The 15,032-nt window shown below is 37.7% G+C and overlaps 3 protein-coding genes across 3 annotated transcripts in view; 1 reads left to right on the plus strand and 2 right to left on the minus strand.

Moving 5' to 3' along the window:
- The window catches only part of LOC145488469 (cobalamin trafficking protein CblD-like), a 48,180-nt gene extending 41,093 nt beyond the window's left edge, over positions 1 to 7,087 (minus strand). Inside the window, exon 1 of the mRNA XM_081467345.1 lies at positions 6,709 to 7,087. Coding sequence (XP_081323471.1) covers positions 6,709 to 6,846 — 138 coding nt within the window. The 5' untranslated portion in view covers positions 6,847 to 7,087. The remainder of the gene's footprint in view (positions 1 to 6,708) is intronic.
- On the minus strand, positions 2,626 to 10,247 carry LOC145488472 (uncharacterized). Its single transcript, XM_081467350.1, has 3 exons — positions 9,988 to 10,247; positions 9,243 to 9,321; positions 2,626 to 3,519 (listed from the first exon to the last, which is right to left on the minus strand). The coding sequence occupies exons 1-3, from the start codon at positions 10,141 to 10,143 to the stop codon at positions 3,278 to 3,280; spliced, it is 477 nt and encodes a 158-aa protein (XP_081323476.1). The 5' UTR covers positions 10,144 to 10,247; the 3' UTR covers positions 2,626 to 3,277.
- A 67-nt stretch (positions 10,248 to 10,314) lies between these two features.
- Positions 10,315 to 14,132, plus strand: LOC145486389 (replication protein A 14 kDa subunit-like). The gene is made up of 4 exons (XM_081465039.1): positions 10,315 to 10,458; positions 11,393 to 11,467; positions 12,243 to 12,342; positions 12,968 to 14,132. The coding sequence occupies exons 1-4, from the start codon at positions 10,378 to 10,380 to the stop codon at positions 13,054 to 13,056; spliced, it is 345 nt and encodes a 114-aa protein (XP_081321165.1). The 5' UTR covers positions 10,315 to 10,377; the 3' UTR covers positions 13,057 to 14,132.
- The last annotated feature ends 900 nt before the right edge of the window (positions 14,133 to 15,032 follow it).

Here is a 15,032-nt window from a genome sequence, read left to right on the forward strand (position 1 = left end):
AACTAACAACCAAAAGAAATTCATGATGTTAATACTTTATTAACGAGGTATTTAACGAAAGTTTTCAAATGCAACAATTTGTATTTTTTAACAACTGAAGTACTATATTAAGAAGAGAAGAGAGAAGAACTAAACAAACTGTCCATAGTTCTCTCAACTTATGTTTGTTCTTAGCACGTTTCTTCCAGAAATTTAGGTCATTTTCACTCCGAACTACCCAAGATATACGCCTATCGTATCGACCATATCATGACCGCTACTTTTCCATTCAGGCTCGTCCATGTTAATACGTTTTCGTAATGCTGATTTGCTGTCCACATTGATATGAGAAGTGGGTTTTCAAATGTCTCCACTCTGGAAAACGTTTTAGTGCAAATAATGAGCGTTTTCGATCGTATCAGTGTGAAGGAAAAAAGGCAAAGACACATCTGTAAAGACGCATCAACGAAACGCGGTCTTTGCTGTGCCGTAAAATAGTGCCCGTACTATTGAGGCCCCATAAGCGGGTGGGGGAAGGGGATGGAGGAAGGGGGAAGGGGATGGGGGAAGGGGATGGGGGACGGGGGTCTGAGAATCCCACATCCCGTAAAGTTTTGGTCTAAACATCCCGTATCTGTTAATTCCAGTTGTAATAATTTACGACTTTCCTACTCGATATCTCGTTTTATTGAATGTCAGCCCTTCGTGGGAGTAAAGTAACCCTTAACACGACAGATACACCAAATGCGCAAAAATACAAGGAAAAAGTGTTGCCTGCACCAGCCTGGACATCAATTCAACCAAATGTTCACTCTTGCGGGAGATTATCAGGTTTGATATGCTGCATAATTTAGTTGTGGGTAAATAAGCCACAGGAACCATGTTGAAGCAAGTTTAAAATCTTATGATAAACATTGTTATTTTGGCTATATACAAGTCACCTTCATCTATTTACAACAAAATAACTAAGAATGTACTGACTGACTGTACTTAACGAAGTGACATGGAAAGCAGCATTGAATTGGTAAAATTCTGGTGTCAGATGATATAACGACCTTATTTTATTTATTATTTTTATAACAATGTTATGGAATCTGCCATCTCTAAAGCCACTGATGGGAATTTTCAGATATGAAAGAGATCTGAATTCTCGTAAATAAAAATGCCCAAGATTATCAAACACATGTCTTGGTCCCAATAAAAATTGTACATGAAAAATACTTTTGGTGTGAAAATATTTACCTACGCCGTGCGTAGGCATGGAACGCATTTGTGAACATTTTTAAAGCTAAATGGAAGCCATTGTTCTTTTTATCCTTCAAATGAATTCTCACTACGCCAATCTGTTTGAGATATGTCAGACTGGCTGCCAGATGTCAAGATAACATGGTAGACCATTTCTGAGTTGCCTTAAGCCTCTCTATCAAAGCGAGGCCTGGTTCATAACCATTCATATGAAAGGATGGACCCCAAGACTCGCTTTGAAAAAGAGGCTAAAGGTTATAGGCCATATTTGTATTTTTGGTATTGGACTGGAAATAGCTTTCAAATAATGCAAGAAGTCTTTTCAAATGCAAATGAAGTTTCTCTCTTTTTACTGATATCCCCCAGCATGAGCCTCCATCGCAAGCTAGTTCCAGTCCAATGCCGAGAATACAAACATGGTCTATTTAGGAATGGCCTATTCTCTTTGCAATCAATATCTTGCTTGGCCCCATAAGTCTGTAGCTAGTAACAGGCGGACCAAGGAATGTGGCTCAGTAAAAATTTTCAAGTTATTTATTTCAGGATCCTCAAAGAGACCATCTGTTAAAAAAAAAAAAAAATGGACAGACATAAAAGAAATGCCTTTTTTTCTGATAATGCCTCTGTAATAATTTCCGTGTAGCCCTTCCAGGTGTTCAGTCAGTTGGGGCACAGTGCAAAAAGCAGTGAGTGAAAAAATAGAGAGAAGCATGGCAAGAGGAAGTTTCTCTTTCTCACGCCGTGCTTCTCCCCTATTTTTTCACTTGCCATTTTTCGCGTTGCGCCCCAATTAACTGAATGCCTGGAAGAGGCTAATTTCCATGTGGCTATGACCATTGCTTGTTTAAGGTCATTCCTCACATTTGCATTGCGCATCCTTACTGCGCATAATTTATGGGGTCATTAGCGCGCGCTCGTGCACGCGCATATTGAAAACATGACGGATTTGCCTTGATATTGAGTTCTGTCAGTTGAAAAATGGCTCTAGCTCACCAACGAGCACGGGCACCCCAATTTTTTTTCCAGTCATTGTAATCAACTAATCATAAGCTTTGCGTGAGAAAAGACTGATCTAATTTCTGTTGCTGAAAATTGAATAAATAAGAAAAATAGCGGATACACTGTGGTCTTTTCTATTTTGCAGTCAGTAACCACGTCAAGAAATTTGGTTCAAATTTTTACTCAAGGATTTAGCTTTCTGCCTAAATCAAACTTAAAATGTTTATTTGTGTCTGACACAATGTATTGACTGTAGGTTAATGCGTGTTCTTATGAGTCTGGGTTCACAAAGATTTTACAATTACTGGGAATGCGTTCTTATAATAAGCATTAAATAATGCCAAAATGGGGCATTTTCAATGCCTCGCTGCTCCTCAATGAACATGGGCACGCCCCCTTTTTTATTTCAAAATTGAAGTTATCATATGACAAATATTCAGTGGACAAAGTTTGAACAAAAATCTATTGTCACTTTTATTTCAGAGGAATTACCTTAAACAATAATTTCTATCCAAAGTGACAATTTCTTTGTGACGAAAACTGAATGTGCTCAATGTTTTGAAAACTGGAGACTATTGCTATGGTGAACCTTGGGTACATCCCAGTTTTGGGTGTGTCAAGTGACATGTTCAGGCTAATCACGCATGAGAAAATTTTTGATTGATGATATAAATTGATTTTTATGTTTCACTCTTACCAGTTTTATCCCACTTAACCTTTACTGTTGAAAGTGAGCCTGACAGAAAATAGTGAAGGACCCTATGTGCAGGAGGTTATGTGAAGTATGTTCCATCAAACACACTCTCCTCTGCAGACATTATTTGAGTTGTCATTTAACATTCCTCCCCAGTGGGGACAGGCATTGTAATGACCCAAATAATGGCTGCAAAGGTCACTTGATTGTTGGCTTACATTTTTTCAAGTCTTATTAGTTATGCAAAGAAGTTATCATAGAAATATGCATAGTGGTAGATATCTCTTCCCTTCTCTTCAATGAAAATTGCTCAACTGATAACTGTGAAGTCTCATCAATGAATTCAATATCTACAGCCAGTCATGTGTGTCTTTCAAATGATCTCAACACAGCTCTCTCTAGAGAAAAGTCATACTGATATTGATCAATATTCGGCAATGATCTTCTAAGAACATCAGGTACGCCTTGGTTCATTTGCACAACAGCCTGCAGTTGTTTGGACAGCTCCATGGGCAGATCAGATACTGTAAGGAATGTTGTGTTCTTCTTCTGAGCTGTCAGGTTTCCTGCCATAGATGAAGTTGGTGTTGTATAAGATGATGCTAGAGACACAGTGGAAAGGTAAATGAGTTGACTGTGACACGTCAGTAAATGATACATTGTTTTCAAACAAGGTAGTTGACTTAATGGCTGGTTCGCTTTCACGAGGGAAAGAAAATGAAAAAAAGTCCCCCACCTGAGATATGAATGGGTCTGAAAGGATAGATACACACAGACAAGTGCCCTTGCTACCAGACATGTTGAGTTTGTGGTTTGGTGTGCAGGGGAGGAAATTCCTACACCAAGAATCATTCAACTTACATACAGCCTGAAATGATACAAAGGTTCCTGTATAGCAGTTGGCTCAATGAGCCAAGCATGAGTTCAAGAATATGTTTTTGGAAGCCTATGGACCAAGATGCATTTACAGGTGATTGCAAAAAAGCCAATATTTTGCCATCTCAACTGAACAAGCTTGCTCACTTAAGGGACATACAGGCAATCTCAAATGGGAGAGATAGCCCCTTTTTGACAACGCTGATGGTCAGTTACAGTACAGGGTTTGTACATGTTTATATATCAATAAAATAAGACTCTTGGGGGAAATCAACAGACCATCATCATCAACTGATAGATCTTTAAAGATTTAAATGAGATCAGACTTCAATTATCATTCAATGATCCCTAAATTATAGTATCTATGGCAGCTCTTTGAAAATCTTTGGCAGAATTCTCAAAGACAAAGCAAGGTTTTTTTTAGGACTTCATTATATTTCTATCATTTACAGCCTGAAGCAGCTGCATGCACAGCAAATTAATATTTACACACCAGCAGCAAGAGGCAAAAAGAGACGTCCCTTAATAATCCGGGTTGTCTCAAAGTTCTGAAGTGCAATGATCATTGCTCATAGTGAGGGGGGGCATTGGTGTGAACTAAACCAGACATAACTAATCGATGATCAATGACATCAATTGGTAATCAATGAGTAATCGATGAGTAATCAGTTGATTAGTCATTGATTATTGGCGATGATCAATGAGTAATCGATGAGTAATCGAAACCCAAAAATTTTGTGGCCTATTGATTACTCATCGATGACATCGATTACTCATTGATGTAATTGATTACTCATCAATGACCCAATGATTACTCATCGGCTATTATACTGCACACGAAAGACACTTTTCTTGCTTTCTTGTACCATTTTTTTTCGTTTGTGATTCTTTTATCTGTGTTAGACGCATTTTTCCTTGTATCTGAAGTTCCTGTTGACGATGTCGAGATGCAAAGTGCGAATCACAGATACAGATGATTCTCAATTGTGCAATATTTCACTTTACCAAACTCTTTATTTCATAACAAAACAACTGAACAGTAACCAACCAGTCTGAAAATGAAACTAACAAGTACGCTGACAACAATTGACTACGTGGTTATTGATTTTTTTTGTGGGTGTTTGTCAGCAAAGCAAACTGCTTCGGCTTAGGGAAACATCCGTCATAAGCAGTTACATAACCAGCTTGAGTATTGAGTATTTCTACAAGTTCTGATTTTTTGACCTTTGAGCTAAATGCGATTTCTTTATCTTTTAAGAGTTGTTTTAGAACCGCTATTGTCATATTTTCGGCAGGTCCCTGTTTCATATATTCTATTTTTTCATTCTTTTCTTTCCCTTGGGCTTCCTTCAATTTCTTTTGTTGCATCTCTAGTCTCTGCCGGTGGCCCTCGATTTCTGAAAGAATTTTGTCATCGAGTAAAAGAATGCCCTCAGAAGATGGAGTTGCTGGAATCTTTTGGACGAACTGAAAAGAGTCCAGGACGGTGTATTTTCGTGAACGGAACATCTTGTTTGAAATCTTTGTAGAATTTTCACAGTCCAAGCTACAAACAAAAGAATTAACCACTAGTCTAATATGGTCCGCTTTCGATATTTTCCAATCAAATAATGGATGGGCATTTTTCCTCTTGTTGGAATGGTTGTCGTTCTTTTAATTTGCCCAACAAGAAAGTCATGTTTGTTCCAAAAGCAGACTACTTCTTTGTGCCTTAGGTTTGCGGAATCAATGCATTCAATGACTAATCGATGCAATCGATGACTAATTGATGACAAAAAATTCTGTGGCCCATCGATTAGTCATCGATTACTCATTGATCATCGGCAATAATCAATGACTAATCAACTGATTACCCATTGATTACCTATTGATTACTCATTGATTTCACTGATGTCATTGATTAGTTATGTCTGGACTAAATAAACTAGAAAAGGCTCAAAATTTCTTTGAAAATCAAATATTGGCATGAAAATTGCTCAAAACTGAAAAACTGTGGAACATAATGATGAAAACTGCAAATCCGTCAAGCTTGATACAGCAGCAAAAGATGTCTGTACTCAAGATCCTGTTTTGGAGGATCAACACATTTTTATTAACCGCGCGGCCATGGGCCAAGCGCGGTTCATGGTTTACCCGTGGTTTTTTTTTTTTCGACTTCGATGCGAGCAGACCCAAGCTTCCACTCGGCCAAATTTTGAGTCACGCAACCTGTGATGTTTACTCGCCAAAAGCTGTTGAAACAATAAATCTCATCTTTCGCGGGAATAAATTAAAAACCCAGCGCTCGTCAAAAATTATATTTTTTCACCAGAAATTTAGCTCGGAACATATACATATTTATATTTGTTTGAATTGTCGATGAAATGACCTTTTCCGGATATTTTTTCCTTCGGGGTCAACCGAAACCTCAGATTACAAAATCACGCCGAACCCACATGTTGCAAAAAAATCTCTTCAAAACCCTGACTTGGAAGCGATATAACACTTCAGCGTTAATAGCTACCACACACCGGGAGGCGGTAAATCTATTCCTTAACAATCCAGCTTTATCGTGTTAAAATTTCAGCGAAATCGAACAAAACCAGAATTAATTAGAACTTTTTTGTGACCTCACTTCCCAGACTTGTCCTAACAAAGGAAGCAACGGTCGCCCATAGCAACCGAAAAACACCAACATAACAAAGCCGATGTTTCGGCCAAAAAACTCCACAATTATCGCCTGAGAGTTTAAACTTGAATGGGAACATCTTTTTCGAACCTTTTTCAACTGATTTAGACGAAAGACTGGCCTCGGCGGGCTACAAAAACGACAAAAAGAAAAAACAGAACAAGACAGCAGAACAAGACGATAATATTTCATCGCGTGGCTTTCGACACGAAAACGAAAATACAGCTTACTTCTGGATAAATTCAGCCTTAGAAGCCAGCAACCGGTCCCAAATTACTTTCTGTATCCTTACAAATGTCCTGATTTCCATCTCCGAAAGATTTTGCCCCAATTTTGAGCAAATAAACATTTCGCCGGCGGCGAACGCCATTACGGTGGCTTGCATACTAAATTAGCTAACTTAACAAAATTCTCCCGAGGGGGGGGGGGATACGACAAATTTGGTGAGAATCAAAAGTAACGCCAATTTTCTGTCACGTTTTCAATCTGTGGTCACTGGAGTGACCAAAATCGATACATCGGTTGGGATAGGGTTTTTTTATGACTTGTGTGACTACTTTGCTAGCCCTTTACTCGTGGAAAACACCAATTAAATTTAATCATGACTTTTAAGAAAGAAAGCTGTTGTTGATATCGTTCATGCCCATACATATCCCGAAGAAAGTTCTAGATTAAGACCATTAAGTCATCGGAGATTTGTCAACGGCTACCACTGATGGTGCAATAATACAGTTTGTGTTGATCAAGTGATGTGATGTCTACAGTAAGAAAAGAATCATCAATGACTGCTTTGGAATGTGCACTGTGTTCCGACGGTAGTGCTAAGCGAACAGTTAAATTTTAAAAGCGTGGTTATAAGATCTAACAGATCTTCTTGTTTTTTTTTTTTTTTTGTCGGTGACCAGACGCAGACCCCCGCTCGGCCAAACTTTGAGTCACGCAACGTGTGATGTTTTTCCGCCAGAAGCTGTTAAAACATAAATACACGGACAATTTTACGGATATTGTTTTCTTTTTTGTGGGTGAAATATATTTTCTTTTCGTTTTATCAAGGCGTTGGATTCAAAGGGAATAATAAATACGCTGAAAAAAGGTATTACGTCAGCCATGGAATGCGCTGACGTTGCAGCTTTCACTTTCGCTACGTGACAAATAAGATCGTGTTTACTTTGCAAGTTTATTTCGGCAGAAGCGACGGTCATTAATTTATTTGTAATTTTGCGAGTATTTCTTGCGGTTTTAGGCAAATGAAGTAAATCCTTTGACTGTTTCATCGCAGCGAGTTCATAGATCGGAAGGAAAATTAAATATTTGCAAGCCAAGCAAAGAACGTGTCAGAACGTGCAAAGATTACGTCATTGATAGGGAAATAACCACCGTACTAAAAATAGCCGTAGATAACACAATTCTTGAATTATGTGACTTGTGTGCCTTCTTTGCTAACCCTTAACTCAAGGGAAAAAAACAATTAAATTTAATCGTGACTTTAAAGAAAGAAAGCGGTTTGTAATAGTGTTCGTATCTTCATGCCCATACATATCCCGAAGAAAGTTCCAGATTAAGACTATTACGTCATCGGAGATGTCACAACGGCTACGACTGATGGTGCGATAATAGAGTTTGTGTTGATCAAGTGCTGTGATGTCTACAGTAATCAATGAATCATCAAAGATTGCTTTGGAATATGCACTGCGTTGCGACTGTAGTACTAAGAAAACAGTTAAATTTTAAAAGCGCGGTTATAAGATCTAACAGATCTTCTAGTTGAAATTAATACTGTACCGTTGTGGTATACTATCAACTCCAGGAGTACTAGATTTCTCCAATAACTGCAATTAAATGTCAACAATGTCTATTTCCAGGCAAAAACCTAATTTGAGCATGTAAACTAACATTCCCTGCCATTTTGAGGTATAGAGAAGATGATTCTGATCTCCAAATTGAACATTGTTTGTAATATTGTTGCAAACACATCTGGACCAAATTTTCTGCAAATGCAGGACTTACTGGTCTCTTGTTGTTAATCAAATTTGCATCATCCAGACGGCACACCAAGTGAACTTACGTGGATTGACCAACGTGAAATAGAGAGGCCTATGAACTACATAAGTGAATAACAGGTGTTTCAATAAGCCCCGACATCCGACAAAGAGCGTCCGCTACTTCGATCAGAGATGTCGGCTACTTTTTTTCTCCATTGAAGTACTTAAAGAACGATTCTCTCAAACAAAATTAAAACTTATCACCATGATTGTAAAAGTAATAAAAAAAAAAACGTTATTGCTGATGAGAAATCGTCCTTATTTTTATACACAATTTGGTGCCCAGAACGCTGGAAATAGCATTTCAGAGCTTCCATGTTTCAAATATTTCTGGGGGACCATGCCCCCAGACCCCCCTAACAAAAGGGGCCTTACAGCCCCTTCTTAATACCGTTGCCTGCTCTACTCCAACTGGCTGCTTACTTCAAGTATTATTGAAACCCCTCGAATAACCAAAACCAAAAAAATGGTTTTCTATTTATCACCAAAAACTGAAAACTAAATCATAACAAGGAAAAAAAAAATGAAATCCACAAAAACAAAATGAAACTGAAATATCAGATACTTCAAATCCAAAACCTGGAAAACCGACCTAAAGAATGGTTAAAATCTTAAAACCAAACAATTATTTTTGACAACTCTGGCTTAATAATGGCATCATCGAAACCTCCCCCAAATCCTTAAAGCACCAAAATATATTGCTACATAACACAGTCATAGCTTCTAAGGATCTGTTTACCTGCAGGTGGGTAGGGGCAACTCTGCTGTGCATGTTCATAAGATTTCAAGTTTGCAGTTCCAGGGTTGTAGTCACTTTGCTATAAAGGAACATATAACATTTTAGCCTTATAATGGTGATTTTACAACAGACCTTGTTTTTTTGTCCCAACAGTCGTGCAAACAACATTCAATATTCCAAGGTAAGTTGCATGATGTCAATACTGGGGGGGAGGGCACTGGACCACTTTGTGCCCTCCCTGATTTTTCTAACAATCCCCTATTCATGGTCGCATATTTCCCTATGAAACTCCGTACCCCACATCCTTTAACACTGAAAGAGGGATATTTTTTACCAACTAGGAGTGATTAATATCAACCTTACTTATTTCCAACTTAATTTTCATAAGAAAAACTAACCAACTGTGCCAAGTCTCCCGAATTATCCGGGAGTCTCCCGGACAAAGACCGAGCACGGGTCAGCAAATCTCCACGAACGAAAGCCCATAAAATACATTTTTCAGAGATGTTTTGGCCGATTTTTTGGCGTTTTTGGAGGAAAAGTTTTGGATGTTTGACGCATTTTTGTGGTTGAATCGAGGCGCTCTACTTTGACCAACTTTTTTAGGGTCAAGAAGGTAAAATTGGCGATCGCCCGGATTTTGCTATTTCTGCAAGCACCCCAACTTTCTACACTACTCCAGGTTCTCTAGCTATTTCCACTATTTCGTAATGTTAAGAACACAGCAATCAAACTCGTTCCATACCTTGTAACGTTTGTGTTGATCTGCAGTGTACAAGACAAAGCCATCTTCATTATCATATGCCTCGCTGAAACGAGTACCCGAGTCCGAACATGTTTGCTCAATTTTCTTCGAGTTTGTTCCCAAAACTTTCGAATAAATACCAGAAAGAAAACTCATTTCCACGTCTAGCTGCTTGCAGCATTACTGTACAATGACAGATTTCAGAATGACGACAACCGTTTCGTCCAAGAATACGTTAGATCCTGAAATAGCGCGAGTCATTCCTGGTACCAAACGGATCAACTTACCCGGAAAAAACTAAGTACTAGTACTTTGTGCGCGCCAAAACTTTTTTTCCGCGAAGCTTGAGAAAATCATTTGAATTTCTGGATTATTTGCTGTTAGTTTACCATGGAGGCACCAAGAATCAATGCTTCAATGTTACCAAAGTATTCTGGAAAGATTGTTTGTCTGGTAGGGAATGTAACAGAGGTAAGCTGTGTTAACAAGATTAGCTGAGCTCGCACGCTCGCGATGCTTCATTTTGTACCAAACACACGAGAACAAAGTTTTTTTTTATTTTCGTCGTTTCTTTTGCCAAGGCGTAAATCTTGTAATGACATATCAGGGGAAGACGTTTGACTATAATCAGCTATAGTTTACGACTATGACCGGCAAAATACCTAAATGACCTCGCAGTGTGGGATTCGATCTCGCTCAAGAAAATCGAGATAGTATCTATATACGGTCTGCCACAGAGAATTTCCCAGACTAAGAGTGCGAGATTGCGCCGTTTGCTTGAACTGACTTAGGTTACAACTTTTTAAAAATCTCGTTGAAATCTTTAACCGAACATTATTGATTGAAGGATACGTGAGGGGTGGCGGGGGATTCTCTATGGGGCAAGCTATGATTTAGCTTATGACATCAACCCCTGCTAAAATTTTATTGACAATAAAGTTGACAGTTACTTGTGATAATACATTGTTCGTGGCTAGACTAGCCACAAGCAATGTAAAAGTTTTATTTATGCCGAAACTCTTTAGTGCACTTTCAAAAGTTGGTGAAATCTGATTAAGTTCCAGCCATCTGTCCTAATAATTTTTTTTATTACAAATGGCATTTAATGAGCCTTGAAATAAGAAACAAACAAACCCAAGGGAAGTGAACTTCTGTTTCATTAGAGGTATGCTGGGATGAGAGAGTGAAAATCTGTTGTGATGTAAATTGGTAAGTGCAAATGATTTTGAAAGTGCATTAATGTTTGCTCTGAAAGAACATGGATATGTGAGTATTGTAAAGGTGTATGTATGACAGAGGTAAATTTTATATGAATTTTGGTTTAAGGTGTCTGTATTATAGGGGTGCATGCAATGAAAGGCATCTGTAAACAATTTACTAATGACCTTTTTGGTTTAACTTACAGATCAGTTCAAATGGAGCTGAGCTCAAGCTGATGGCATGTGATCAAAAGATTGTCAATGTTACTCTGGATGCACCTGTAAGTTTGTTACTTGATAATATATCTACCCAAAGCCCAACACCAGCAGGGTACAAAACGCAACATGTAGTGCAGAGAATGATGACAACATTTATCACGAATAATTATTTAATAATAAATAATAATTTCTGATAAATATTGTCACTCAATCACTCTACTGGTATCCAACAAAACCTCCACTATGTATGTGTAAAAGTACTCTGTCACAGACTTGGCAATTGCTAGAACCACCAACGTAGAAGCTGGGAAGTTGCCTGCAATGGTTGCATGTACCCAGGCCATCCAGGGACAGTATTAACACTTGTATCTACTTTGTCTTTTGGAAGATGGATTTACCTGCTAGCCTCTTGTTTTATCAGTGTTCACATAGGATTTGTATGACCCATACACACCTCCTTAGAGTCACAAGAATTAATTCAAACTCAAACACCAACCTTTCTTAAAATGCGGCCAGGCTAAATGCCCGAGTTGAGAGAAGTTGGCATTATTTCTGAGTTACCTTGTGCCTCTGTTTTAGAATGAATCTTCATGCAAAACCTTTCATATGAAAATAAGTTTGATTTGCATGAACATGAACTTGTCTAGGACATGTAGGTGGAACACATTTCGATGTGAATGGTGTCACACAAAGACTTGTCTCAACACAGGCAAAATGACATTCGGAAGTGGCCTAGTGAGGTAGGGGATATGGTGAAAAGGCATAGTAAGATGAATTACATAACTTACAGTAAATCTTTTGCTGAATAACTTAGTTTTATTTTATCAAACTGTTTAGCTTGATGAACAGCTCCAAGGAGCAGTGGAAATTATAGGGAGAGTGGAGCGTAATTGTTCCTTATCAGGTCAAAGAATTATTCCATACAACAATGACTTTGGTAAGTGAAGCTTTTACTTTGCAATTTAATGTGACATTTTGAAATTTGGACCTTAGCAAATTCTGAACAAAAAAAAAGAAAACCTAAGTCACATGCATGTTCACGGTTTATCAATACATGACATGGTTAAGTCAGGGACTTCACTTTCTGTTGTTCTCAACATTAAGGAAAAAGTGACTTTTTCTTTTTTTTCTTAACTGTGAAGTCACAGGATTCCTATTGGCTGCCTTATTCAAGTCAAGCCAATTTTATTCAACTGACAAAAATAAAAAAAGTTATAATTTACAACTTTGTCATTAGAATTAGATTTAGAATTAGAAAAAGAGAAAATGACAATGGAAAAAACATTGGTTGCAGCTTAGAAAGAAAGTCATATAATCAGGCTACTTAATTCTACCATTCGCTTAGGCAAGTGAGGGTTTTTTGGAGAACATTTAAATAACAGGTGCTATAAAGAGATCAAGTTGCTTTAATTTTTCATAATTAACTATTCATGCTAGAGATAATTCTTTTGGCGGGGGTAGGGGGTTGGTGGAAACATTTTTCAGACTAGTACCTCCAAGTTACAGTTTGCCAAAGGCCAAACGCAAAAAATTAATTCCCTTTAAATGTTGTTGTTTCATAGATTTGGAGCTTTATGGCGAAGCTGTATCAATGACAACTGATTTCCCTGAAATATTTGGGTCAACACAATCAAATGGATTTGGTTACTAAGGAGACGCACAAATAAAGTTTTTCAGTTGTTACCATGAAGTAATACAGATTGAGGAGATAATAATAACTTAAATCACAGGATGTATCTTGATGAAGCTCACATGCTCAAAGACTGCTAAGAGACAATTACTGTATAAAATATCCAAGAAGAGACTGATGTTCATGAATTTTCAATACAACTACATGTAACAATTGCAAGAGTAGGCATATTATTGTATGACCTTCTTCATCTGGTTTTCATATTAGAGATGTCCCAGAAGTGTTTGTAGTTATTGGTGAGAATGAAACAAGGGTGGAGGAAAAAACTGTTTAGTGTCTTTACCTAGAATGGATATTTGTCATAATTTATTAGTGATGTGCCAGTACATGATGAGTTATGTTTAAAGGGGCTATGTCACAACATAGTTTCTTTCGGTTGATCAGGAGCTCTAAACAATCTTTTAATGGCAAAATCCCCACCACACAACAAGGATGGCATTCTCAATTAATAAGAGAAGATTTACGAAAACATTTAGAAATAAATATCAACACTAAAAAATACATTACCTTTTTGACGACTGCATGTTGCCATTATCAAAATAATGATGAAGCAATCAGACTCTATTCATGCAATTAGCAAAACTTTTTGTTTAAGTTTCCTTAATCGATGAATACTCTTGGTTATTTATATAATCTATTGTATTATTCACATTGATTCATTTTCACATTTTTTTGTTTAGTCAACTCCGTAGTTTAAACTTGATTATGATGACATGTGGTTGTCAAAATGTTGTCTTCATAAAAATTGAGGCAAAGTTGGAAAAAGCTGGGGCATTTTTCAAGTTAACCACAATGCAGTCTGTTTTAAGCTTCTCCAATTTTGCCCACCCGTACCTCCTTTTTGACTTTTCTGTTTCTTTTGAGTGTTGTGGTTTTAAAGCCACTATTATGATGTTTCATTTAAATCTATGCTGAATTTGTGTAAGAAATTCATGACCTAGACCCTTTAAATTGGATATTTAAATAGTCAGACCAATTTCGTATTCTTGGTAATGGACTTGAGCTACCTTGCAACTGAGGCTAATGCAGGGAGTCTTTTCAAATGCAAATGGAATTCATCTCGTTTTAATGATATTCCCCCGCATGAGCCAGCAAGCTAGTTCCAGTCCAATGTTCAGAATACAAAAATGGCCTTTTTCCAACCAATGCAAGGTCTGGGGCACATTATCAAAATGGAAATGTCTTCTTTAATCCCTGAATTTCTCAGACAACTAAATCATTGTGTTTTCATGAGCAAAAAATACCACATTGTCTGGAATTTTCCCAAAGTATGATGTATTTTTCTATGGATGAATTACAAATGTTACATTTCGGAATTTAAACTAAAAGTGGCCTTTAGAAGCGGGATCAAAACTACTATGAGCGTTTCAAGATGTCATGATGCCTTTCTCAAGTGATGAAAAATGTTAACTGTAATGTGGAGTCAAATGACGAAGTGTCTCTTCACAGGACCAGTCTCAATTGAGGGTTGGGGCACTGGATTTCAATCGTCTCCCTTCTCTGTTATCCTTGAGTCAGTTGTTTTGCCTTGGAATGATACTTCTGTTTTTTTAACTTTAAAGCCTGGCCTTCTTTTTTAGTTGTTCCTTAGCTGCAGTAACTGTTGCTCTTGTGGTGCTGATGTGTTCCCTGGGCCTAGTGATGAATGCTCTTCCTGTTTTGCCGATGTTGTATTTTCCAAAGTCTGCGCATTCCAGTCTGTACATTGGGCCACACTTTTTTGCATAAGGAATGTGGTCCTTTTTAGGGATTTGATGGTGTTAAAGGGTAGATGGAAGGTGTTAGTAACCTGTGTCCGTATAACCAGGGTGTGCTTTTCTGAAACTCCTTGGACTAATTGAAACAAATTTGAAGTAGGTACACCGTACATCAGAAATCACTGTTTTCACCCTATAGGTGATGTATTCAGTCTCATTTCTTGCTACTCATCTAATATG

The sequence above is a fragment of the Orbicella franksi genome, chromosome 5 (assembly GCF_964199315.1).
Source record: "Orbicella franksi chromosome 5, jaOrbFran1.1, whole genome shotgun sequence".
NCBI lineage: Eukaryota > Metazoa > Cnidaria > Anthozoa > Scleractinia > Merulinidae > Orbicella > Orbicella franksi.